The sequence below is a fragment of the Ceraceosorus guamensis genome, assembly GCF_003144195.1.
Source record: "Ceraceosorus guamensis strain MCA 4658 unplaced genomic scaffold IE81scaffold_77, whole genome shotgun sequence".
Lineage (NCBI taxonomy): Eukaryota > Fungi > Basidiomycota > Exobasidiomycetes > Ceraceosorales > Ceraceosoraceae > Ceraceosorus > Ceraceosorus guamensis.
In genome coordinates this window covers 17,972-43,210 of record NW_020290072.1, presented here as the reverse complement: position 1 = coordinate 43,210, position 25,239 = coordinate 17,972, and the positions used below count along the sequence as shown (strand labels likewise).

General features: G+C 53.8%; 7 protein-coding genes across 7 annotated transcripts; 4 read left to right on the top strand and 3 right to left on the bottom strand.

Annotated features, from left to right (window-relative positions):
• Window positions 1-2,192: 2,192 nt before the first annotated feature.
• On the bottom strand, window positions 2,193-4,076 carry IE81DRAFT_325831 (cytochrome b5). The gene is made up of 5 exons (XM_025514637.1): window positions 3,210-4,076; window positions 3,020-3,091; window positions 2,748-2,927; window positions 2,638-2,655; window positions 2,193-2,558 (listed from the first exon to the last, which is right to left on the bottom strand). The coding sequence occupies exons 1-5, from the start codon at window positions 3,591-3,593 to the stop codon at window positions 2,439-2,441; spliced, it is 774 nt and encodes a 257-aa protein (XP_025367332.1). The 5' UTR covers window positions 3,594-4,076; the 3' UTR covers window positions 2,193-2,438.
• Window positions 4,077-4,946: 870 nt separating this feature from the next.
• IE81DRAFT_368505 (hypothetical protein) lies at window positions 4,947-7,961 on the top strand. Its single transcript, XM_025517159.1, has 3 exons — window positions 4,947-5,359; window positions 5,441-5,520; window positions 5,605-7,961. Exons 1-3 carry the CDS (start codon window positions 5,112-5,114, stop codon window positions 7,656-7,658), a joined length of 2,382 nt encoding a protein of 793 aa, XP_025367331.1. The 5' UTR covers window positions 4,947-5,111; the 3' UTR covers window positions 7,659-7,961.
• Window positions 7,958-10,633, bottom strand: IE81DRAFT_325829 (hypothetical protein). The gene is made up of 2 exons (XM_025514636.1): window positions 9,248-10,633; window positions 7,958-9,176 (listed from the first exon to the last, which is right to left on the bottom strand). Exons 1-2 carry the CDS (start codon window positions 10,500-10,502, stop codon window positions 8,425-8,427), a joined length of 2,007 nt encoding a protein of 668 aa, XP_025367330.1. The 5' UTR covers window positions 10,503-10,633; the 3' UTR covers window positions 7,958-8,424.
• A 747-nt stretch (window positions 10,634-11,380) lies between these two features.
• IE81DRAFT_293804 (ubiquinone biosynthesis O-methyltransferase) lies at window positions 11,381-12,667 on the top strand (the record flags this gene model as incomplete). Its single annotated transcript, XM_025512021.1, has 3 exons — window positions 11,381-11,785; window positions 11,901-12,212; window positions 12,305-12,667. The coding sequence occupies 3 exons, from the start codon at window positions 11,381-11,383 to the stop codon at window positions 12,665-12,667; spliced, it is 1,080 nt and encodes a 359-aa protein (XP_025367329.1).
• Window positions 12,668-21,392: 8,725 nt separating this feature from the next.
• IE81DRAFT_349492 (hypothetical protein) lies at window positions 21,393-21,726 on the top strand (the record flags this gene model as incomplete). The annotated part of the gene is made up of 2 exons (XM_025516396.1): window positions 21,393-21,401; window positions 21,487-21,726. 2 exons carry the CDS (start codon window positions 21,393-21,395, stop codon window positions 21,724-21,726), a joined length of 249 nt encoding a protein of 82 aa, XP_025367328.1.
• A 105-nt stretch (window positions 21,727-21,831) lies between these two features.
• IE81DRAFT_349491 (hypothetical protein) lies at window positions 21,832-22,271 on the top strand (the record flags this gene model as incomplete). The annotated part of the gene is made up of 2 exons (XM_025516395.1): window positions 21,832-22,083; window positions 22,152-22,271. 2 exons carry the CDS (start codon window positions 21,832-21,834, stop codon window positions 22,269-22,271), a joined length of 372 nt encoding a protein of 123 aa, XP_025367327.1.
• A 162-nt stretch (window positions 22,272-22,433) lies between these two features.
• IE81DRAFT_349490 (hypothetical protein) lies at window positions 22,434-23,814 on the bottom strand (the record flags this gene model as incomplete). Its single annotated transcript, XM_025516394.1, has 3 exons — window positions 22,434-22,811; window positions 22,871-23,315; window positions 23,372-23,814. 3 exons carry the CDS (start codon window positions 23,812-23,814, stop codon window positions 22,434-22,436), a joined length of 1,266 nt encoding a protein of 421 aa, XP_025367326.1.
• Window positions 23,815-25,239: the final 1,425 nt, after the last annotated feature.

The following is a 25,239-nucleotide window of genomic DNA, read 5'->3' as shown; positions in this document are numbered from 1 at the left end:
GCCGATTCATGAGGCACCGCCGAGCATCGCAGCAGCTTCCGGAATGACGGGGCCCTCACGCCTCGACTGGCGACTGCAGTAGAGTGCACATGTGCATTCACGTCTTTGCACACCACTGGATGCACGCACGCACGGTCAAGCCGACTGTCGACTTGCTCTTCTCAAACGCTGCAGAGCTCGGGCAGGGTCTGCGTTCTGCTGCAGCTCGCATGCACACACACACACACACACACACACACACACACTGCACCCCGGTCGGAGACGAAGGTCTAGATTTAAACTCACCATTCCTCCCCGCGCTTTCTTCCACACACTTGATACTTTTTTCTTTCCAAAGAAGCCCCGTCTCCCATGTCCGAACTGAGGTCCGGGCGCCGTCACTCAGGATTGGCAAGAATGTGATCATGATGAGCGTCGTGCGTGCGCCGACGTACTCGCACACTCACATTCAATCGACACTCGTGACTGCGACTCGCTACTACTGCTCCTCATCCTCCCAGCCTCCCGCGGCAAAAAGGGCCTCCTCGCACTTTGGAGCAAGTTACATGCACGCAATGGCGAGCCTAGCCGAATGGCCGTTGGCCCTCTTGGCGCGCTTGTGCAGTCAGTCGCACAAATCGAGTCGGCCGCGAGGAGGCCAGACCGGACCGGCTGTGGCGGAAGCATAGCGGAGCAATAACGCGGGCTTGCATTGCATGCATGTGAATGCGCGCATCAAATCAAAAGCAGCCGCGAGCCCACACAGGCACCTCTCGACTCTCATGCAGTTGCCCGACCGCTGCTCGATCGGAAGCAGGCACGCGCTGTTCAAATAAGCTCCGACGAGTCCTGAGTCGTGAGCTGATCGATACCCAGCAGCGTTCTCGCCCAACGTTTGCTCAGACTGCAGAGCTGTATCAATGTGAATCATTTTTCAACTTTTTGCTTTTCCGTGTCTTGCCCTGACGCACCTAGCTGCAGCCACACTGGGTGTGCTGATGCTGCTGCTGCTGCTGCTGCTGCTGCTGTCGGCCCGTAAAGCCCCTGGCAAGTTTCACGGACGATCACAAAGCGGGGATGCCTCGCAACTCGGCCTTCTCGGCCTCAGGGGAGACATGAAGGATTGCGAATCAGGATCAGAATTAGAATCACGAATGCAGATGCTGGAGCGGCCGTGTAATTCCAGTTGGCCCTGCTGGTCAGGCGGCGCGCTCACCCGACAGTCTTCTGCGTCGAATTGTGGTGGGCGCGTGGAAAGGCAAGGAGATGAACACCATGCCTGCTCCTGGCCATGATTGTGATTGGTGTGCGATTGTGATGCGCTAGAGGCCAAAAAGACGCTATGCAGATGAGCACCACGAGGTCGCAACATTTCTCCTGCCATTTGATTCAGATTGAATTCATGCCGCTATATAGTCACGCGTCCGAGTAGTGGCCGCAATTAATTGCGTGCGTGCGTGCGTGCGTCCTGCTGCTCGTCCTTTAGCGTGCTTCTATCGTGATGTTGCGGATCGGGGGAACGCAGCGCGCACGCCTAAGGGCCTCCCTCGCAATCTTGAATGGCCGATGCTTACACTTGAGACCCGTGACTGCACCGCGGTACAGGCCCCCCCCCCCCCCCTCCCGCGTCAAACGCTTGAGCGACCGCCAGACTCTCACGCGCTCGGCTAAAACGCCCGGCCATCTACAGCACTATGCAGCGGGCACGTCTCTATATACACGATGCCCCATCCCATCCCATCCCATTCCGCGCTAGCCAGACTCGCGCAAATGTCCTCTCGCTCGCTCGCACCGCGCAATGTTCGTGCCTATCATCAAAAAGGCACCGTCGAACGGGTCGCCGAGCAACAAAGTCGAGGAACGCGGTGCTTGGTACTCGCAGATGTGGGTCAAGCGTTGTCATTTGCAATTCCCTCCACACGTCTCAGGAGGCCCCATCGTGGAGTCAAGCGACGGCAATTTATCGCTGATCGCATAAAGCACAGCAGTGGGCGCCGGGCGGGCAGCATCTCGATCGCCCGCCCATGCAAACGCCAATCCGCGTTGACATGGAGCTGACCGCGTGAAGTGCCCCTTTGGCGCTTGCCTATACGCATCGTCCCTCGCCTATACTTGCAGACTGCCCAAATGCTCGACCAGCATGCGGCGTCTTGTTAGTGTAGTCGCCGAACGCACGTACGCTCGGTCGCACGATTTTCACTCGTTCTGACACTTCATGACCGCGTCGATCAATTCACATTCCAGACCTCATCGAGGTGCGAAATAGGTAACGCCGACTGGCCCCTTGAGCCTCCGTCGTAGCGTCTCTTCAGCGTCCTTTGTTTGAACGCTGCTGCATGCTGCTCCAACGCGCACGCCGGTGTTATCAGCTTTCCAGCCGGCTCGAGTCGAGCACAGACCGCGCTGCGCAGCGTCATTCATTACATTCCTGGCACAGTCGCCCCTGGCATGGCTTGTCCTCAAACATCCTCCTTCCCTTTTCCATCTGCGCAGGGCGCGGGTGGAGGTTTGCTTTGATCCACCGGCTCCAATTTCAGCTTGCCAATCTGATGATACGTAGGATGAGCTTGAAAGAATGCCTGCACGTGATGTGAATTGAAAGGGACAAGCCTTCAGTCGAACGAATAAGCTCGCGCAGTGATGAGTGGACAGACTCACTGCCCAGTCCATGACGCCCTGACCGAAACAGAAGCGCAAAGCGCAAAAGACGCTCGTCAGCCCTACTGCGCGCTGAACAGAGCTTGCTACACGTTCGACATCCTCCTCACCTTCAGCTCTTCCACTCCCAAACCCCTCAAATCGTGGGTGAGGTGACCTTGTTCGGGCTTGAAGCAACCGGTGACGTATGCTCTGCTAGCATCCCTGCCAGAGAAGAAGTCATAAGGCCCTCCTGGTCCGTATATCCGTCTACCATCGGTCACGTCGTACACGACGCCCATGATGGAGAGCTGCAAGAATTGCAAATTCGAGAGACAGACAAGGGCAAGGGCAGCACGTCAGCACCTAGCCGGGACCCTCCTCGGCGATATGAGCAACTCACATAGATGGGACGCTTTGGATCCAAGCCATTGTAAAGAGCCAGCTCTTCGGGCGTGAAGAGTCTTTGAGGTGGCTAAAGCGGGATGCACGCACGGTCAGTGCCATGTCATGCACCACCGCGCCAGTGCCTTGAGGGTGTGATGGACACGACAAGACTACCGCGCCACTGCGAGACGCAGCCGGCTACTCACAGGAAACCAAAACCGTTTCTGAACATATTTGCCCCTGTAGCCCCAAAGAATATCGCCTGCGATGAATTGACCCGCTCCGAGTGCAAAGAGCACACCCACGAGGGCCCATTTGATCAAGCTGGCGCAGAGTGATCGTTGCTTGCGCGTTTGCGCTCTCTGAGTCCTGCTTGGAGGAGATGAGGTCTTGCTAGAGGCCATCTTTGCCTGCGCCTGCGCTCTTCGACGCGCCTGTTCTGCTTGATGCGCTAGGAATGGAGAATTGGCCTTCTTGATTGGCACTTTCCGACGAGGATCCGATGGGTCGGTGATGAGACGCGGCGATGCTGCTGGTGCGGCGGCGGTTGATGATGATGATGATGGAGGAATATTAGGCTGATCTGCCATCAGATCGCTGTGTCCACAGAGTGTATGCGAATGTGGGGAAATGATGACACGGATTTCGAAGTTTGTTCCTGTGCAAGGATGTTCACCTGCTCATCTTCCAACGCTATCGTCTGCGCCTACAACTTGCGAGCCGGCTGGTTCCAGGTTCCAGATTGGCAGTAGCCGTGAGTGTGACTGTGCGATGCCTGCTGATGGTACAGACGTGATGAGCGTTGAGGCTGCGTGTGTGAGAGGAAGAAGCGAGGGGCATGCTGCCTCCTCGTACGATTTGCGTTGCTGGTGATTTTGCGCGGATTTGCGCCGTTGGAGCACGGAGGCCGAGTGTGAGTGGTGATGATGTGGAGCCTTTGCCTGCGTGCACAATGTAAAGTCGAGAAGATTCGTGTCATCACTTTGGCGCGTGACGCTTACCGTACGTGTCAGTCGCGCTCACGCACGCCAACATGCAGAAGGAGAAAGAGAAGGAAAAGAAAAAGGTTTCAATTGACCAAGAAGAGAGTGAGCCAGGAATAATCACGAATTTTTCGCGCGTCGCGAGACCAACATGCTGAAAGCTCACTTTTTACCGTGCAGCACCGGCTGTGAGCCGAGGTCGCGCACTCGCGCACAGTCTCGCGTCTGAGGAGTGGAAGGAGTCAAGAGCAAGTCAGAGTCACCAGTCAGAGTGTGAGTAGGTCGTGAGTGAGTTAGAGTCTTCATTGAGTGTCACTGATCGCTGCTGGCTATACGAGCATATACGCGGTCAACGTATGAGCACTTACTCCGCTGCTCTTTGCCTCGCTCATCAACTCTTGACTCAACTGTGACTCTTGACTGCATCATTTCGCTGTCTGCTCGTGTGCCCTCCCCACTCATCTTGACTGTCCACGTGCTTTAGCTGCTTGGAAAGAGGACGTCCTGGCCGGCGCGTAAAGACGCGTGATTGCGCGTACAGACGACATGCACTTAGAAAATTTGAATGTCGGCTGAGGTTCACGTCCTTTTGTGGAAGTTAAAAGTCAAAAATTTTAAATTTAAAATCATGAATCCAGGGCTTGAGCTTTCGATTGAATTTGAGTTCACTATTCAAGATTCTTGATTTGGGGTTCGAGATAAAATGATGAGAATTTTGATTTTGGCCATTGTTCTTGATTCACTATTGGAGCAGGCGTAGCTGAAGTCAAGAAAGAATCACGAGTTCAAAGTCAAAAGTTTGAAGGACTCTAGGACTCTAGTCTTGAGTGTCCATCATGCAGCTGCGCGGGCAAGCGGTCAGCGCTTCGCAGGCAGCATGGCCGTGGCGTGGGGGCGAATTTGATTTGAGATGAGCTCAGTCGCGTACCGCTGCTGATGCTGCTTCCTTCTTCGCAATCGAGATGATCGACGATGATGTTGTGTGCGCAACCTACCCTTCACCACTCTACTTGCACATCCACCACGACACCGCGCTTCGCACCATTATCAGTGGACTCAAGTCAAAGTAGGGAAGCGCAGGGGCACTAGCAGCTACTTCCGAGCCTCTTTTCTTTGAGTTGCAAGATGGCAGACTCGATCTACGCACCCCGTCCGGACCAGCAAGCTGAAGCTGAAGCTGCTGCAAGTCAAGCAGGCACCAGCATCGACTCTCCAGACGGCGCTGCAAGTCAAGATCAGGACCAGGACATGCTTCCTGCTCCTCCTCCACACCCGCACCTCAAGCAGCCCAAGCTATTCGTGTCTGGTCTGGATCCCAACTTGTCAGACAAGGACATCGTTGGCAGCGTCTTTGAACAGTACCTCCCTGTTCGGTCAGTCTGGCTCGCCAGCTTGCACGCCCAGTGTCGCGCCAAAATAGCTGACCCTCGGCCTCTTTCTCGTCGCCACACCAGCTTGCGTCTTGATCGCGAAACCGCGGAAGCTCAAGGCACGCCTGCCAGCGGCACTGTCGAGTTTCAGTCTCTGACATCAGGTGAGCAATCGCTCCTGCTACCAATGTGGATATTGAACCTCCACTAGACCAGCTGATGTATGCGCATTTCACACATCCTTGCAGCGGAGAAAGCTTTGGCGACTATTCGGGGGGGAGTGCACCTCAGCACTAGCGAGCAAGCAGAGGATCCTGTCAGCGGCAGCAAATCCAAGCCACGCCTCATCAAGCAGCTTCCACCTGGCACAGAAGATGTGGACGTGTACGACTTGTTCCGACCTTATGGTCCTCTGGTCAGAGCCAATCGCATCCTCACAAATCCAGCTGGTCAGCACACCGGCTTCAGAGGCATGGCCCTGGTAGAGTACTTTGAGGAGGAGCACGCGCAGGCTGCACAGAACGAGCTTCACTGCACAGACTATCAAGGCAAGACCATCTCCGTCGCCATCGACAATGTCGCTCGCAGGCCCAGCGCGGCCAATCAGCACGCATTCAGTCCCTCCGCTGCAGTCTTTGTTCCCGGCGGTGGTGGCAGCTTCAACGCGTCAGCACCGGCGTTCAGGCCGCCAGGGCAGACCAACAACGGTTCTGGCTCTTCCATCTACGCATCGCAGCCAGCCCCTCCTCAGTTGAACCAGCAGCAAGTGGGGCCAATCATTCCCGTTCCTGGCACGAATTTGCAGTACAGCGCTTCAGCTGCTACGTACATCGATCCTTGCAACCTCTTCTGCAAGAATTTGGACCCGGAAATCGACTCCAACGACTTGTTCAACGCTTTCAAGTCGTTTGGCAAGATCGTCTCTGCCAGGGTCATGCGGGACGATAGCGGGGTAAGCAGGGAATTTGGCTTTGTCAGTTACACCAACGCCGACGACGCGAGTAGAGCGTTACACGCAATGAACAATACCCAAATGGGCGCAAAGCAGATGAGCGTCAGGCTGCATGAACCCAAGCGGATGCGGGAGCAAAAATTGGCAGCCAAGTTCGGTGGCGCATCGGCGGACAGCCCACCTATCAGCGCGGGTGGAGCAGCCTCGGAAACGAACGGCAGTCCAAGCGGTACGCCTCAAGTGGAGCACACGGCTGCTGTCAGGAACGCAAACAAGAGGCAAAGTAACAGCTACTTCAAAGCTGCCATGGAGAACTCTGGAACCATTTTGGATCACGGCGAGCTGGCTGCTATGAGCCCTGCTGTCCGCAACGAGATGGTGGCTGGAGAATTCACAAGAAGAGTCAAGGACTTGCCCACTGTCAAACCCAGTCAGGTCCAAGACATCGTTCTCGAACTGCTGAAGCTCAAGCTTGCCGAGCAGGTCGAAGCTCTGAACAATCCCATCGAGCTGATCCAGCGCGTCAGCGATGCGCGCGACGTGCTGCCCCCTTCACCAGTCCAGTCAAGACCTGCTCAACCTTCCGGCCTATTGGGTGTGCCTATCAACCCTTCTGGCAGCCTGGCCGGCACGGACGGCGCCAGCTTCGTCTCGACAGCGCCCGCATCGGCTAAGGAGCGAGAGCGCTTGCTGAGAGCGGTCACCAACTCCGTGCCCAGTGGAAGTCCAGTCGAGGACATCACAGACATGCTCGTGAGCCTGAACAAAAAGGAGCGAGCTTTGTGTCTTTTCAATCCTGAATTTTTGAAACAAAAAGTCGAGGAGGCCAAGGAGATTTTGGACATTTCGGAGGCCGATTCGGACGAGGGTCCCGCTGGATCCATCGCATCTGGTGCAGCTGGCGCTACGACTGGAGGCGGCAAGACGAGAATTACACCTGCAGCACTCGCAGCCGTCTCCGAGGCCGGCGTATCTTCTTCAGAGGTGGCCGCATCTGCCCAAACGCACACTTTGGCTAGTCTAGCACGCTTGCCTGCCATCGAGATCGTCCGCCTGGCCACATCGCCAAACTCGTCTGGATCAGCTGGGCTGCCGTTGCCCAAGGCGGACGCATCCGTCTCCCAGTCGACCAACGCGTTCATCGATTCTTTGAGCAGCAAGCCGCCGCAAGATCAGAAGCAAGCAGTTGGAGAACAGCTCTACAAAAAGGTCAAGAGCTTCGGCGTGAAGGGAGCGCCCAAAATCACCATCACCTTGCTGGATTCCGAAGATCTTCGATCTCTTGCCCATCTCATGAACTCCTACCCAGAGGTTCTGAGAGAAAAAGTTTTGCTCACTCCGGCAAAATAGAGGTCCCATCTGACATCTGTCGATCCGCACGCCCCCCAAAGCGACCCTGCTGAGCCTCTTCAAAATACCCTTTTGCATTCTTTCTCACCCCAGCAACTTGGCAACGGTCGCGATCGCACCCGTTTCGCCCTTCACAATCTTTTGTCAATGCGTTCCCCATCGTTCTCGTCTGTCCCGGCAATCGGCGACACCTGCTGCAAGCCTTGTCCCCATCATTCACTTCGGTGCCCTATCCAGCCGTCCGATGTGAAATGACACACATTGTCACGCACTGCTTGTCTGGGAATGCCCAGCGGGGGCGACGGATTAAACATGTGATTGAGCATGATGTGATGGAAAAGGCCGCCGTGTCTCGTGAGGAGTTCCTTGGTCCTGTGCGCAGCGGAAGTCGAGCAGACAACGTCAGTGCAGAAAGCCAAGAGCGATGCGCGAGAGAATCGCTCGGGGGACTGTTTCCATTTGCGTCCGGGGCCGCTCTCACAGTGCTGACAGGTCTCAAAGCACTCACATCGATGTGGAAGCGAATCCAAGTCTTCCAGCTTGCTATCATTCGCTCGTCTCGTGGATGTGTGGCCTCGTCAGCAGCAAGATCCCCATCAGGTGCCTCTGTTTTGATGGCTGGCGAAGTCGACGCCGACGTAAGTGCGGTAGCATGCGACGCCGCTTGACCTGTCAGCTGCGCAAACCTGTTTCCAAGCGGATGCGATGAGCAAAGCGATGAAGCACGAACCTGAATGGCAAGCCAAGCCGACCCCTCTTGCTACACTCACGTCTGGTAATCTGGCCCGGCACGGAATAGCGTGACTCGGCTCGTCTCTTCGCCCAAGATGCTTCCCCGCTCGCCAAAGGCCCACGCAGCTTCTTCATCGGTTGTCGCAACCATTTCGCAAGGTCCTTCGCCATCATCCTCGTGCTCGTACCGCACGACTGGTCGAACGACTTGAGGTACGAGTCGAGCTGTAGCTTCGTGGTTCCTGAAATTGCTGACTTCGCCAGCATTGCCGAACAACTTGACGGTCATTTGATTCGAGGCGACCACGCATATGCCTCTTGATCGTGATCGCTCTGCGAATTGCGCGATGCGAGACAGCGCGTGGGAGCGAATGGATCGATCGGCCGCAGTCTCGCCTTGCGGCCCTCTGAGGTGGTATGAGATCGAGTCGATGAGAATCAAGCGCACTCGAGCGGGCAGATGGCTCGAGTGCTCGTCCGGCGCCATGTCACCATCCTCTTCCGTTGACTCGAAGTGCCGAGTCGGAAAAGCCAGGTGGATGTGCGCAAGTAGCGAAGCTAGTGTGGGCACCCTCGAGTGGTGAACACCTACGAGTACTGCCTTGACGAGCATTCGCGACGCCTGACCGCTAGTTGCACAGGCGCCCGACCTGTGCAGATCGGCCAGCGTATTCACGGCAGGAGTACTCCTGCAGCATACCAACAAAGAGTCGCCCGCATCCAGTGCGGCTATTTGCGATCTGGCTGCCTGCAGAATCCGCGATGGGGGCAAACTGCCCTCGGTGTCTGCATGAGATAGAGCTTGGCAGGCAGATGAGTCAAGGTGGAGATGGCATGATCCTACTTCAGGCACTCACCCATGACAAGTACGCTCTCGGCTTTGTCTACGAGAGCATCCCAGTCCGTCCGCTGCGATTCGCATGAGCCGTGCGAAATTTGAAGCAAGCATTCGCGCAGAGCGTCCAGTCTTGCTGCTACCGCCATGGCCGCCAGCAGTGCAGTCTTGCCTGTGCCAGGTCCACCTGTGACCTCAAGCAGAGACCCTGGCGCCATGCCTGATCCTTCATGTCTGCCCTCTGTATTCATCTTTGGGTACTGCGAGGGCTGCAAGAGGACGTCCAAGGTGGGAAGAGTGGTGCGCGAGCGATGCTTTGGCATGTGAGGCGGCGTCGAAGGCCGAACTGGATAAGCGTAGGAGTCAGCGCATGGATCCGATTGGCTGGATGTGCCACCCAGGCCAGCGCACTGCCGTTCCTGAGAGTGCGGCAAGCGTGTGCGCTCTTCCAGCGCCCACGACTGCTGCTGCTCCTCGGCCGCAAGCGCAAATGCGTGTTCGGACTTGGCTTCGCGTTCGACTTCAACTTCGGCTTCGGCTTCCAGCAGAGCTTCTTGAGCAGCTCGCTGTGCGGCGGTCTTTGCTCTGACTGCGGAGAGCATCTGCTGTCCCATTGCCAGCATGGACTGGGACTGCGAGCTGGACAAGAAGGCAGAGTCGCGCTGCTGTCCGCTGTGTGCAGCGTTGGTGGAAGGAGGAGGCGGGCGCAGCATCTGAGCTTGCTTGAGGATGCCTTGCGTGGGCTTGCGAAGGTGCTGTGTGGAAGCAGCGCTTTGCAGCGCGCCAGCATCGATGTTGGGCGATGTTTGGGAGAAGGGGGTGCGGCCAGGTGCTGCGTGGCAGCCTGCATGGCCGTGGCGAGATGGGGTGAGGAATGCGGGCGATAGAATGGAGAGTCGAGCAGAAGGCGACTCTTTGTGGGACCCTGAGTGGCTGATGATGGTCGGTGCAGACGCGGGTGTAGACGCTGACGCTACGCTCAGAGTCAAAGTGCTGCTGCTGGCATCGTCATCGTCATTGGGCACATGGACGTGCACATCGCCATTGGGCACATGGACATGCACATCGGTCTCCTGCGAGTCGCTGTCGCTGTCCACTTGCTCCTCTGCATCCTCATCTTGAGAATTGTAGGGATGGCGATGCCGATGCCCTTGCTCGTGCTCGTGCTGAGCATGTGGACGAGCAGAGGCAGAGGCGTGGGCGACATGAGTGCGCGTTGGAGTGCGGATGCTCTGCGGCGACAATCTGCGCCTCTTGTGCACGCCATCAGCTTGCATTTCGCATACGCATACGCACACGATTGCAGAGGGGTGGTGTGAGTGTGAGTGTGAATGTGAATGTGAATGTGAACGTGAATGTGAATGTGAATGTGAATGTGAATGTGAATGTGAATGTGAATGTGATGGAGCGAAGTGGGTAAGTGGCAAGCAGGTTCCTGCCTCCACTGATCTCGTGATTCACTTTAAGCTTTACCATTCACGAATTTGAATGTGAATATTCACATTTCATCCACATCGCTGTCCCGCTCGCTGCCTCTCTACACGCGCACCCGAACGCGCACGACGCGTGTGGACCGCGCAAAGTGACGTGCCGCGTGCCCGTCCACTCCCACTGCAACGCGCTTAATTCAAGATTCGTGATTATGATTGACGCAACGCACATACACCGCCGTGCACAAGCTCCGTGGATTTCCGCGGTAATGCAGCGTGCGCGAGAGTGTGTGACATCAGCCGCAGGGCCGCGGGTGACGCGGTTGCCATGCGTGACTACAAAGGCCGGCGCCTCATCGCTTTTACACACACACACGCACGCGCATACGCACGCGCATACGCACGCGCACGCGCACACACGCACACCCACACACGCACACACACCACTCCACATCCATGACTCCTGCCTGCACTAAGGACTCACACTCTTCCTCTCGATAGCATCTTGGAAGCCCATCACACCTTCCACTGCCCTCCGCCAGACAGCCCTTAGAGGCGACATCGACCCAATGATGATGGCCACACGCCGAGCATCCAGCAGCAGCTCGGCACGCATTGCTGCCGCCCCTTCTTCATCTGCACACCCTCGCAGCCGCTCCTCCTGTCCATCAGCATTCCCAGCATCATCGTCACCACCACCACCACCACCATTGTCTCAGCCAGTGATGTCGCCTCGCGGAGCTACCACCTCATCGCGCATTCCCAGGGGCAAGCAGCTTGTCCTACTCGCGCCCAGTTGCCGATCCTTCTCCACCACCTCCTCCAAGAGCTTGCGAACCTCCTCTGCCTCGCCCTCCTCCTCCCTGGATCCCCAATCCGTCGCTCATTTTTCTCGCTTGTCGCAACAATGGTGGTCACCTACGGGCGAGACTGCTCTGTTGCACGCCATGAATCCAGTCAGGATCCGCTTCATCAAGGAGAAGCTGGCAGAGGTGCGCGCCTGGGATGACAGCGTGCGGGAAGCAGCTAGCAAGCCAGAACACGAAGCTCCACTGTGCGACGGCGAGTGGGACTGGCTGCAAGGTCTGGAATGCTTGGACGTCGGTTGCGGTGCAGGCTTGCTCACAGAGGTGAGCATAGCATTCATGTAGCACCGCTTGTATGCGCCTGCCCCGCCCTGCCCTGCCCTGCCCTGCCCACACACCGCCATCTCACACCCGAGCCCCTTTTCTCTGCATTTCCCAGTCTCTGGCTCGCGCTTCGGGTCGCGTTCATGGTATAGACGCTTCCTCGAGCAACATCCACATGGCCATCTCTCACGCGTCCCAAGATCCTGCCCTCCATCTTCATCCCTCCAACGGCGCATCCAAGCCCTGGGCGGATCGCCACCAAGCAAGTTTGAGCTATCAGCACATCACCGCCGAGGACTTGCTGGCTGAGCGAAGCGCTGCATTAGGTCAAAATGAGGCTCAGTACGATGTCGTCACGGCCATGGAGGTCATCGAGCATGTCAATCAGCCTGCTCAATTCTTGCAGACGCTCACCCAGCTCGTCAAAGTGAGTGTGCCTGTCCGCTAGGCCCCCCTTTTGAGCAAATGTTGACGCCGATGCTTCCTCTTGCTCGACCTTCGTTCCCCCGCCCCGCCCAGCCCGGCGGGCACCTGTTCCTGTCCACCATAGCTCGCACTCCCTTGTCGTACCTTTTGACTATCCTCGTTGCCGAGCGCGCCCTCGATCTCGTCTCTCGCGGTACGCACAATCACTCTCAGTATATCGATCCGTCGGAGCTGGTCGGCTTCTTTAGCGACACAAAGGTCGGCTGGATACGGCCGAAGGAGGAGCAGCGTGACAACATTGTACCGACGCAAAGGCTTCTGCACGAGTCTCGAGGCGTCGCATACCTCCCTTGGAAGGGCATCTGGCAATTGGCGCCCAGGTGGACCAAGGGCTTGCCCCTCAATCCTTCAGAACAGGCCAACTATTTCTTCTGGATCAGAAGACCGGTGTCATAGAATTCGATCGGTCGTCGCGAATTTGCTCGTTGGATTGTCCGTGCATCTTCGTTTGGCTCAGATCGGGTGGCAAATGCAGAGGAGCACTGCTTGGAGTTGAATGCGACTGATCCACATCATCGACGGGCTACCGACATAACTCCCTGCGTCGTCTATGAAGATCAGAATTTGCAATCGCGCTCAGAGAGGCTTTCCTGCTTCGAGCTCGGACACTTGGGCATCACGCGCCATACTCTTCTTGGTGTCGCCCGACTTGACCGCTCGCTCGTACGGTCCTGGCTTTGTCACTGATCAAACTTGCCACGCTTTGTGGAATGCAACCATCATGAGAGGCAAAGAAGCCAGGCAGCGCACAATTGAGCGATGGTGCGTGTGTGCATATATTTGACACACCACACCCATCCAATGCGCCGCCGCTATCGCAAGTGTGGTCGCCATCAATGGGCACCGCGTCTTGTCATTCAAATCGCAGGACAATACATCAGCTTGTCTGCACACCTTTGTTATTGTTTGTTATTGATCGCCTCTCCCTGAGCCTTGTCGATGGCAGAATCTGTCAGGAAAGAATGGTATGCTGCCTGATGTATTTGCCCGTAATGGGCAACATTGTCCAGCGCGATTTACACTCAGACCGGTGACTGCACCGCAACTTGAAGTCTCTGTTGTTCAAAACAATGCTGTGGGGGCAAAGAGCTTCAATGAACAAAGATGACCAGTCGCAAGGAGCAGCAGCAAGCCATGATTCATATCGTCATCACGTCCTTGGTGGTAAACAATGACAGGTCGAAAGAAGCTGGCAAAGCATATTAGCCTTCTGGCGAAGAGCTAGTAGCAATATTCATCGTCCGAATAAAGGCAGTCCCTGTGCTTTGCATAAGAAGAGGAGGTGATTGCACCAAAGAATGACGGAAAGACGGCTACTCAAACACAAGTCTGCCCCTTCGCGATGTAACTCTCATTGAGGGCGCAGGGATGCCACGAAAGACGACCTTGGAGGTGAAGGGCGCATTGCATCCCTTAACAGCAGATATACCTTGTTTAATTACGTGTAACTTCCCGTTATTGCTTGTCTGCTTTTTCACCGCAAGGTCGGAAGCATTGCTTGATCGTTTGCATAGAGCTTGATGCCGAGAAACTGCGGCTGAGCATCAGTGTGGGATGTATCATGAGTGAGAGCATTCACAGTGATGGGGTGGCAAGTGGCTCATTGACGATGTGAGTGAGTGAGTCTCACAGGACATTTTGAAGTAAGAATACGAAATTGAAGTCTTCCCACTTTCACTTCGCGGTTGCACTTTGCGGACTTGCTCATCTTTGAGAGCGATTGCGACCGGGTAGCTTGTACGACCAGTGATGGACATGCTACACATCACAGCGCCCCTTGACACTGTGTACTTGCGGCACAGACAGACATGTTTCACATGTCGAAAGTTGCACAAGAGGGAGAGCACGCGACATAAGAGTCCCTTCTGATAAAATCGCGCATGCTGCCACCACTGGTTGCCAACGTCTGTTTGAATGACGCACAGATTCTGTTGAGCCAGCCTCACGACTGAGGGACACATTTGAAATCTACAAATTTGCGTCTTTTCGAGCCAGATTAGTGGCGCAGGCTGCCTGAAAAGCTTGCAATGCACCGACCTTTACCTTTCTTGTTGCTAAAAGTATCGATTTTGCAGTAAACAATGCGAGTGGTGAATAGCGTCATTCGAGAGATCTGGTTCATCGTAGTCAGCGATGCAATGTTGGAGGTTACCTCCTGATTCCCACCCTTGGCTTTGGTTCCTAAGACTGGCGTAAAATTGCCCGTCAAGACGCAACCATTGAGCAAAAGCGCGATCAGATTGGCTCCCTCGAGGAGACTATCAGCGAGCAGGCTCATCGTCTTGAAGGTCAGAGCTTTCTGCTCAAAAATTTGGTCTTGGAGAACGAGGCTCTGAAGAGCGAGAATGAGGCTCTGAGGCTCTGAAGAGCGAGAACGAGGCTCTGAAGAGCGAGAACGAGGCTCTGAAGAGCGAGAATGAGGCTCTGAGGCTCTGAAGAGCGAGAACGAGGCTCTGAAGAGCCAGAACGAGGCTCTGAAGAAAGAGCTTGCTTCAAACGTCCGCGTCCGCGCCCAGTCCTTCCTGCCTTCCCAACCGACTGGAACCTCCGTACGCCTATTCCCAATTACCGCCTCCCTTGCCCTCGCACTCCCGACTACAGCCTCCCTTGCCCTCCCACTCCCAACTACAGCCTCCCTCGCCCTCCCGCTGCCAACTACAGCCTCCCTTGTCCTCCTGCTGGCTTTGTCTGTGGCGGTTTCCATCACATTAAGCTGCTGGCTTCGTCTGTGGCGGTTTCCATCACATTAAGCGCAAGATCTGCAACCTGGCGCCGCTTCCTCTTCCCAGCCCTACCACCGCAGATGAACTCGTTACTGGTGCAAACACTTTAAACAAAGATGCTTTGAACGAGGATGCCGGAAGCGTCATGGGTGCTGCCACCTTCGAATTTGACAGCCTTCCTTTGCCCCCTCTCGCTGCAGAGAATACTGAGGACGCCATCGAGCCAGAACGAGGCTCTGAAGAGCCAGAACGAGGCTCTGAAGAGCCAGAACAAGGCTCTGAAGAAAGAGCTTGCTTTAAAGGTGCGTACGTCAACATCTTCAGCGCTCTGAACGGCTGGCCGGTTGATGTCAGTGGTGTCAGCAAGTCATCAGCGGCAGAAGGGCTCCATTGGTTGGTTTATCGCTTGCACAACATTACATTGTTAGCGACAATGGCAAACCGAGTGCGCAAGTGGAACAGCACAGGCGAAAGACCGAGTACGCGCCTTAGAAAGTGACTGGGGGCGGATAGTCAGAGCAATGGCGGCAGAAGAGAAGTGCAAGGCTTGTGCCGGTGCCAAGACCCATGGCCGGAAAGAAAAGTGTAGGGTGAGTCCACAACCTGAGTGACCAGCGAGTAAGCTGTATATCCAAGAGAGTCAAAGAACCAAATCTCCACCAGTACAATATTCACTTACACAAGCTCCACATCAAAGGCAAAATGGCGAGCAGGAAGAAATCCAGCCAAAAGGCCCAACACCAAAAGTGACAGGAACGTGATGCAGGTCACTCAATGTGCCAAATTGGCTCACAATGGGCTTGAGATGCCAGACAAGAATAGCATTGTGGGTCTCTGCACTGGAACGCAAAAGATGAGAGGGATAGGCTGGTGAGTAACAAGGACTCAGCCCGTCATGCTGTTGCAAGCAATGTTAGGCAGAACCAGTGAGACACCACCTCCGCTACTGCACGGTGAGACACCACCTCCGCTACTGCACGGTGAGACACCACCTCCGCTACTGCACGGTGAGACACCACCTCCGCTACTGCACGGTGAGACACCACCTCCGCTACTGCACGGTGAGACACCACCTCCGCTACTGCACGGTGAGACACCACCTCCGCTACTGCACGGTGAGACACCACCTCCGCTACTGCACGGTGAGACACCACCTCCGCTACTGCATTTCTTGCCCCCTCCCCTGCGTTGCCCCTCTCAGCGCAAATAATCATCGAACAACGGAGCACAGCCGGCGGCCCTCTTCCAAGCAGCGCAATGAATGATTGGATACCGTGAAGCCTGCGCTTGCAGACAAGACCAACAAAGCTGGTCCATCGCGGTCCTGAGGTGGCCCATTGAGACACCACCTCAGCTACTGCCCAGTGAGACACCACCTCCGCTACTGCACGGTGCTCGACGTTGCTGTAGGCGTTGCAGAGAAGTCCGAGTTGCTTGCACAATTGTTGTCTACTTCTTTGCCATCCTCTCCTTACTCTTGACTTCTGTTCTCCTGCAGCTCTTGCTCTTGCCCCGAACAAGATGCTGGCATGTTGTGCGCAGCGCTGCTGTTGTAATGGTGACAGAGGCCAGAGGCTTCTGGATCAAATTGAACAAAAAAGCAAGTCTCAGCCATGGCTTGCTCCCCTTCAGCGGCAAATGTTCTGCCGCAGTAATCTGCAGGGTGTGTCTGAGAGATGTCCCATCCGAAGCAAGCAGGTGGTCTTTTGCTCCACATTGGCTATCCCGACGGCATTTGGGATTCGTGTCTTTGCGCCAAGACAAGAGGCAACCAAGGAGAATTTGCGTCGCCAGCGTCTATCACGTTGCTCCAAAAAACGCCTGCGCTGGAAAGCCACATACTTTCACATCGTCAAGCAAAAACATGAGTATGTCAACCTCATTAATCCAGACTTGCTTGTTGCTTGCTAATGCTTACATGTTGGACACTTATAATGCCCACAATGGGTCAACGTTTCTGTCGAAAGGCAAAAAAAGAACGTGTTGGAGCAAGCCCGGATTGCATTCACTTCATCTTTGAGAAGATTGCTGTTGGCTGGAGGGCATTGGCTCTGACTCATGTCTTCATTGCTCTAAATCTCTATGACGCTGCAAACGTTGGCAACAGCAGTTGCAAGGCCAAATTCAGAAGCGATGATTGGCACAAAGTTCTAAAAGCCGCCTTCGGATCTCTTCACTGGCTGAAACCACTTGCGCATCTACGGCCTCTGCGCTCCTGAATATCTGGCTCAGTGCCCACCTCACATTGCCATCTGAAAAGACAACTCCAATTGGTCGTCAAAGGTTGTCGTGTTGGAAGGTTTTATTCAAATCACCACTGCCGCGCGATGAGATACCACCAGCACTACTGCACGGTGAGAAACTACCACTACTACCACACGGTCAGGAAGTTTTGGCTCCCGTTGCATGGTCTGAAGGATGTATGCTAGTCAGCGTTGGTGCATTTACAACGGTCACGACTGTCAGCAACGCGCACAAAGGTACGAGAAGTGAAAATGCTGACAAGCCGTCTCAGCATTCTGGCGATGAAGAGTCTGCAGAAAAGTCAGCGGTATTAAATATCATGCATCTGTGCCTGAGAAATTGGAGCAGTAGCCATCAGACGAGAGCGGCTGGTGCCTCTGAGGGCAAAAAGCCGGAAAAACCAATTGCCACACACGGCACGGCAGTGACCGCACGAAACGGAAGTTGACCGTTTCTAGTGTATTCCTCACGGTAGGTAAGAAAAACTATTGGGAAATCGACGACACTTGTGAGCTGCAGACGCTGAGCTGGATTGAAGCTCTGCGGCTGCGATCTAGCTGAGTCACTGGCTAATTCTTGAACTTTCTGATTTAAAGCCCAGGTTCGGTACCGTGGCGCTGCTGGCCTGCCAAGACCGGCTTGTCAACTGCAGATTTGTATTGCGCAGCTGTGTAAATTTGCTCAACTCCGAAGTTGAGATGGCCAACCATGTTTGGGTAAATATACAAAAAATGTTGATGTAAAGATAAGGCATCCGGTTGCGAGAGCTCTCGCTCAACGAGACAAACGAGTGGAAAACTCAATCAGACTCGAATTTGAGGAGCAAAATGTCACGTTGGGTAGAATCGGCACTTCGAGATGGGCAAATTCTACGCGTTCAATTTTAGAATGCTTCCCGTGGGTACATGACCCTGAAAGGGCCACGTACAGCTTAGGTTTGCGAAAACAGTGTTGTCGAGCGCAGTGAGCCTCATGAACTTGTGAGGCATCATAGGATACTCGAAATTTGCGCTTCTGTTGCAAGCTCAATGGTCTGACGCTGCTATGGAAACAAAAAGACCCTCTTTCCCGCCGTACAATCCGAGTTTCTTGTAAGTATTTTTCAGCTCGATCAAATGGGCGTCATTCTCGACTGCACGCCCTCGACAAATCCATCAAGAGCAAGATCAACTGACGCCACACATGTTTCACAAGCGTCATGAATTGTCAAATTTGCAGTCTCGCAGGGAGCTCGAGAAACATCAATATTCACGCAAACTTTGACTCACAGCAGCGCGCCGACTTTCCGAAAGGTGTTTCAGACACAGGACACAAAACAATTGTACTCTTGGACTCGGAAGAAACGGTTCTGTCGCCTGAAAAGATTCGCTTTCTAGACGTGGAGGCGTTTTGCTAATTGTTCAACGATGCCATGTTCACTTGGCCAAAAGTGTCTTGTACACCTTTTTCTATTTGAAGCGTGGACGTGCAGCGCGACGCGAGGCGTTCCATGTTGCATTCATTCTCAGTAAGGCGGGAGAATGTCAACGCGCTAATTGTTGTTAGAGGATGTTGTAAGCTTTAATATCGCTAGAATGACATCGAGAAAATCCCTGTTGCACTTTCATCTGACAGAGACCTGCAACGCAGGCTATCAGATTAAAACTCTCTTGAAAAGCCGAACATCATCTTGGAGCTTCTACGATCTCCGCCAGATGAAGCTTACCGCTTTCATGTTGATTCCAAAGCTACACCCCGAAAAGGAAGACCGCTGCGCTTGCTTTCGATTGCGCTATTGTTTCCTTGTCATGTGTCTCTTCATTACCAGCTCTCACTGTGGGATATTGCCGTCAGGCACCCTCGCACTAGATGCGCACCATCTCAGCATATGTTCTTCGTAATTGCTATTGGAATATTGTTAACAAGCAATCTGGTTCGGGATTTAAGTGGTGACGAAGCATTCGAATACTTGACAGTCAGGCCGGCTGCGCTATAGACAGTTTATTGAGTCTGAAGGGCTGGGAAAAACTGTAGAGAACATGGCGTGCCTCAATGCGGGGGTTTTCTTCTCGAACGCACCATGTCTTGGCGGAACGGATGTGGTATCAGCAGCGAATTTGCTGTACTGCACAGATAAGTCGCTGCATATCAAATTGGCCAGAACGACTGTGGCTCAGTTGTCCGGCAGCGAGCTCTCTCTTTCCCGATCTGAGTAGTGTCTACACCGAGACATGTCAAGACATTGGAGCGCAGGTCAGACTCGAAACGGGTCAGAATATCTTTCGCAACGCGCGCCTCTACTTCAGAGCCGAGCGATCGCGCGTCGCGGGGAAACAAGAACGTTCATCTTGCTCCTGTGCAGAATGCATGCAGCGCAGTGATGAGAAGCATTTTTGTCTAAGATGCGCATCAAACCACTTTTACGAGACAAAGTTCATGTGAGCATCACGCAGCTTAACTCTTTGAGTACATTCGGTGGCAGGTTGATCTCTCAGAAAGCGTCAAGTGATGCGCATCTCTGCGTTTTGTCTTTCACTAAAGGAAATCAAATTGCACTCTTCTCGCAAGCTTCAATGTTGGACAAACAACGCCAAGATGCGTATGCGTCAGCTCTTGGTGACTTGGTGAGGAACAGATTATGCCTGACCCGCTCCTGAGTAGATACTTGAGGTTTCTAGGAGCAAGTTGAATTAACGCATCGCAAACCCGCACTGGGATAAGTCGTTTAGCTGTTGGCGACAGTCGCAGAATCAATTGCTCTTCACCAGGATGTCCTCGTTGCACTTCTCCGATGCCGACGTTCGCAACCATAGAATGATGGGAAGAATTTACGCGATTGCACTGGGGTGAAGTGAGTGAAAATGGCAGCGCTGGCGGAGAAGCTGCGCCCCAAGTCTGCCAAACGATCGTGTGCGAATATAAATTTTCAAATTTGGAGCAATTCTCGTTGCTGCTGGCCGCGTCTCTGAACATAGAGTCGACAGCAAGAGTTAGATTGCACAAGGCCGGGTTGGAACCCTGAGAAACCCGTATGGCGCGACTGATGGTATTCCACAGAAGGTTCTGTAAGGCGCTTTCCATGAGTGACGTCCAGACCCTTCCGCATCAAAGACTCTCACGTGCACCAAGAGCCAGAAGAGAGCATTTAGTGCATGTCTCGAAATTGTCTCTGCTTGCAAGATTCTAGCAATGTGGGGTCAATCACCGTCTTGAGCATGTTGATAGCTGAAGAGCAATGCCCTGTATTAGATCCAACCAAGGTGCAAGGCAGTGGCGTGCTCTAGAAGTGCATGGTACATGTTGAGTAATAGCTCCATCCAAGGAACATGCAACATGCTGCGGTAAAAAGCGTCAATGTCTGCTTGAAAGGATGCAGCAAGCAGCGTCTTGCGTCGTGATTGTAAATTTGTGGTGTGCACAATGTACAAAGGGGTCAAACTAATGAATTGAAATGCAGGGGTCACCAAGTTTGAAGTTGATGGCCTCAGGCGCCCCAAGTGGTCTTGCTATTAATTTTTTGGTGAGTTTTGTAGCTTGGGTCATTATGGGAGGTTTAAGGTATGCAGCACAGCCCAAGGTTTGAGGCTCTTCAACCAGCCTATTGAAGTCCTCCTTGCTTCCGGGCACCGTTGTCCCATGCGCTATCAATCCTCGCCACATCATAAAGACCCCTGGTCCATTCCGCATGATGACGCCCAGCTGCCCAATCCCAAAGTCATATCCACCGGGCGGCATCTTGTCCCAAGTTTCCTTGTCTGTGACATCCAGCCCTACAGTAAAGACAGGATCGTGGGGATCCTGGAAGAAACCAGTGATTAGCTATGTTCAACAGGGAAAGTATGTTCTTCACTTACCGTGTGATGACCTGAGATATATCCTGTTGCTGCTGTTCCCTGCATGATGTGACCTCAATGTCTCAAAGACGGTAGTCCAGCCTCCCTGGTGACAGTCCTGGGCTGGTTGAGGTAATGCAGAACATCACCTGCGGATCCTTGATGGAAGAGGGAAGACTGCCAAATGCAGACAGGGTGGTCAGGGAGATGTGCCACAAAGCATTCAAGGCCAGCTGCGTGACAGCTGAGAGAAAATTGAAGGTAGCGGCCATTGCTGCTGCTCAAGGTCAGGACCCTCAGGACCCCTAGCGCTGTCCAGGTTCTTTGCTGCTCATTACGGCTATGTTCATTGTGAGTGGAATGCCGGTGCTTGTACTAGTCCATAGCACCATCGCTCATCATCCGCTACCCCATTTGCATTGAGGCTTCTCCACAGCAGAGGACCAATGATATCCTGTTCAAACTGCTTGGTGTGGATCAGACCCCAACGCAGGACTGGCAGCACTGTTGTCAGACCTTTGACTTCCTCTTCAAGAGCTTTGGTAGCCCAGGAGATTGCAGTTGTCTGGTAGAGGTGGCCAAGGAGGCCAAGGAGGAGGGGGAGGAGAAGGATAAGAAGGATACCAATGATGATGAGGAGGAGGATGATGATGATGATGATGAGGAGGAGGAGTAGGGATGAGCTACTGTGATCTCAATTGTTCTGTTGAGAAAGCTTCATCATCTTCAACTCTTGACTCTGACCACAACATGGAAATTCATCCCACATGCCTCTTTCACAATGCCTGTCCACTCGAAGCCAAAGCCCACTGTGAATAGGGTACATCTACCCGTACGCATTGCCAAATACTTTCAAGAAGCAGAAAAGAGCATAGACACCAAGGGAGGCAGTGAGCAGCAGACCGCACATTGCCAGCTCGAGCACGCCAAGACCAAGTTCAAAAAGCTGCTCCACTACAAGAAGGAGTCAAAGTGTTCAGCGCAAATAGCTGCAGGAGGTTTACCACAGAGTCATGAGTTGTATCCTCAGAATGTCCTCACGTCTAGCACATCAAGCTAGCACCGTTCTGACTCGTGCGTTCCATTGTTTCAAACTCGCAGATCACTGTCTTTGAAGCTACACTCAAGGTCAACAAGCGCAAGTACATGCACATCAACCCCACCATGGATGTACTCAAGCAGAAGCGTCACTTTGCAACCTGGTTCAGGAGATGGAGGTGAGCAAGCAAGCGAGCAAGCTAGCGAGCAACCGTGCCCCATGCAGTGATGTTGTACCAAGCGCTGACTCAATAAGAGAACACAGTCCTTCAATGCACACATTAAGGCAGTCGGCATTACGAAGCTCCCAAAGAAGGCTTTTGAAGACCACAACAACGAGGGCAACTACGACGGCGGATGCAACAAGCATGGCAATCTGTTGCCTTTTGCTCGTCTCAATTGCAACACGGCGCCCAACCTGAGTTTGTCGTGGTCGTCATTTGCAAGCTTGCTTGCTGACGCCGCATCTGGTGAGTTGCTCTTGTTGCGCACACATATTGGTACATGCATGAGGACAGCTCTTTGCGCCACTTTGTTCCCTGACGGTGCCCAAACACTCTGACTTGCAGGTCTGAGTCCCCTATAGCCCAGTGACAACAGTCCTGCTTCCCTTGTCACAGTCCTGTGCTCCTTGTAAAGTCCTGGGAGGATGCCAACTGTCAGTCCCTCAAGGTATTCCAAGATATTTTCATCTTGAATAGCCTGTTGGTTCTGTTGATCTTTCTGTAATGACAACACACAGTCAGCTCAGATCCCAATACTTTAAACCTTCCATTACATACAGTCAGCTTTTTACCAGTGTTTTGGTAAGGCCCAACCTTCCTGCAATGATCCTCCCACCGGTATCTGATACTTGCAGCAGCTTCAGAGTTTGTCCATGCACTCTCCCGCCGCCAGCTTGATCGAGTCAGCAGAGCTGACTTGACTGCCGCCTGGCAGAGCGCTGTCCCCACAGCAGCCTGTTGTGCTCCATGGGTATCCATGCGTACACCAAGGAGTAAACCATCAGTGTGCAAGAGATCCCACTTCATTGCAGCAATGCTGGCCTGGCTCAAGAGCCGGCCATCCACCAATTCTACATCTTTGGTGGCTTCATGAGTCTTCACCAGGTTGGCATCAAGGATGAGGGCCAGCTGGGGCTCTTGTCCCTGTGGATCCACATCCTCAAGAGGTTTCAACAGAGCAATGTTGAGCTTGTTGCTCTTCCATTCGGTATTTGCTCTGATGCTAGCATCAAGCTTATACTCCACCTCAGATACCTTTGGTTTGACTCCCTCCACCACCTTCTTGGGATATATCGCATTTGTATCTCATCATGCTTCTTCCATCCGGGACAATGCAGCACTGGCAGCAATGTTGTCAGACCTTTGACTTCCTCTCCAAGAGCTTTGGTAGCCCAGGAGATTGCAGTTGTCTGGTCGTCATCCGTGGCAGGCCGCTTGGCATCCTGCGTGGCTGCAAATGCTTGCCATGCTGTAGTCATTGGCGCAAGTGAAGATCTCTGACTGTGAAGCCAAGTATCCCACTGTAGCCTAAACAGCTCTACCTTGAAGGCGTGGATGCCACAGATGAGGTGTGAACCCTGCACCGTAGACCATCCATTTGCCTCCAGGTTCTGCATTGGTGATTTGGCAAGCACTGCATTGAGCCACTTACGCGCCTTGTCCACCCTCTTAAAGAGGATTCTCTGACGTCCATCTTTGTCCCTCAATTTCTTCTCCGCCATGCTGATGAAGGGAAATGAAATGTTCCCATACTCCCTAAGGAGTGTTGCTTGTTGTGAGGGTTTCACTACAGATAGGCCATGTGATATCAACACCCATTCTCAACCCCCGCACTGCATCTGTCCAACACGTACTGTTGCACCTTTGTTCTGGAGTGTTCACTGTAGACAGGCCATGATGTCAGCCTCTGGATACTGCCCGGCGCTCCGTCCGTATCATCACGCCTCTATTCAGTGATTATCTCTGCTCTCCCAGATAGCCCTCCTTAAGCGATTTGCTTTAGGTACAACACTTTCATTCACCGAGGTTTTGTGGGCCAAATTTGGTCTTTTTGCACCCGATTTGATCTGTTCTATCTCGTCCTCAAGACGCTTGATCAGATGAGAGCGCCTTTTGATAGCAATTGTTGCTGCCACTGGCTGGTGCCGACCAGCACTTTTGACATGGGCCGATGTCCACTCCACTTCGTTGCCAGGCTCGCGGATATGTGAGAGACGACAATCCAAGTGGTGCAAGCATCTGTTCATGTCCATGTACATTGCCACTGGCGGGCGCTTTGCTTGACGACGATCTTCTCTCACAAGATGATCACTGCGCATTTCGCCTATCCAGTCTGCAGAGGTGCGGGCAGATATATGCGCAAGAAGGGGTGTAGTGCGACAGGTTCTCTCCTGACGTGCAAGGAACTCTCGCCTGCAAGCGGGCGCTTTTGTGAGCGGAAACATATTCCGTGATACTTCACTCGTTAATGCGCTCGTACATCTGGCCAGACTGTTGGCGCAAGACTCAGCCTGCTCAGGCAGCAGTCACCGTTACGGCCAATGGTCAGCCTTTGCGGCCCGAGTGAAGAGGCGCATCATCGATTATCGTGAGTTGTGTGAAGCACGCCACAACAATTGACAATATCAATGACACACTTTTGTCTCGTCCCCTCCACCAGCCAAAGGTAACAAGTAGGCGAACTCGTCCTGCCCTGCTCCAAGTCTGTGGTCTCAAAGAGCAGCGCTGTGGCTGCAAGACAGTCACCAAAGGCAACGCAAACGTTCAATCTCAAGCTCTTGCTCCTCGCTGCTCAAGCGCGTCACGTCAAAAGCACAATAGATTTTGGGAAGATTTGGGTCACCCCTTAAGACGTCTTCGCTCGACTTCTCACCAGCTCATCACCCCGAATCCTTCCTCCCAAGTCCACCCCAACATTCGTCTCGTGCTCCTGCAGACAGTACTTCTCCTTGTACATCACTCTTGACTGAAGCCGCGTGTGGTCCCCTTCTAACAATTACCGTCCGGTGATTGGATCACTGGCCGCCAAGGAGACGTACAACTTGCTGGACCAGCTGCGCGGGTATGTGGCGCGCGTTACGCTATGAATACTTTGCACTTACCATCGCGTGAAGCGAAAAAAAATATCGAGACGCTGCGCCTGCTAA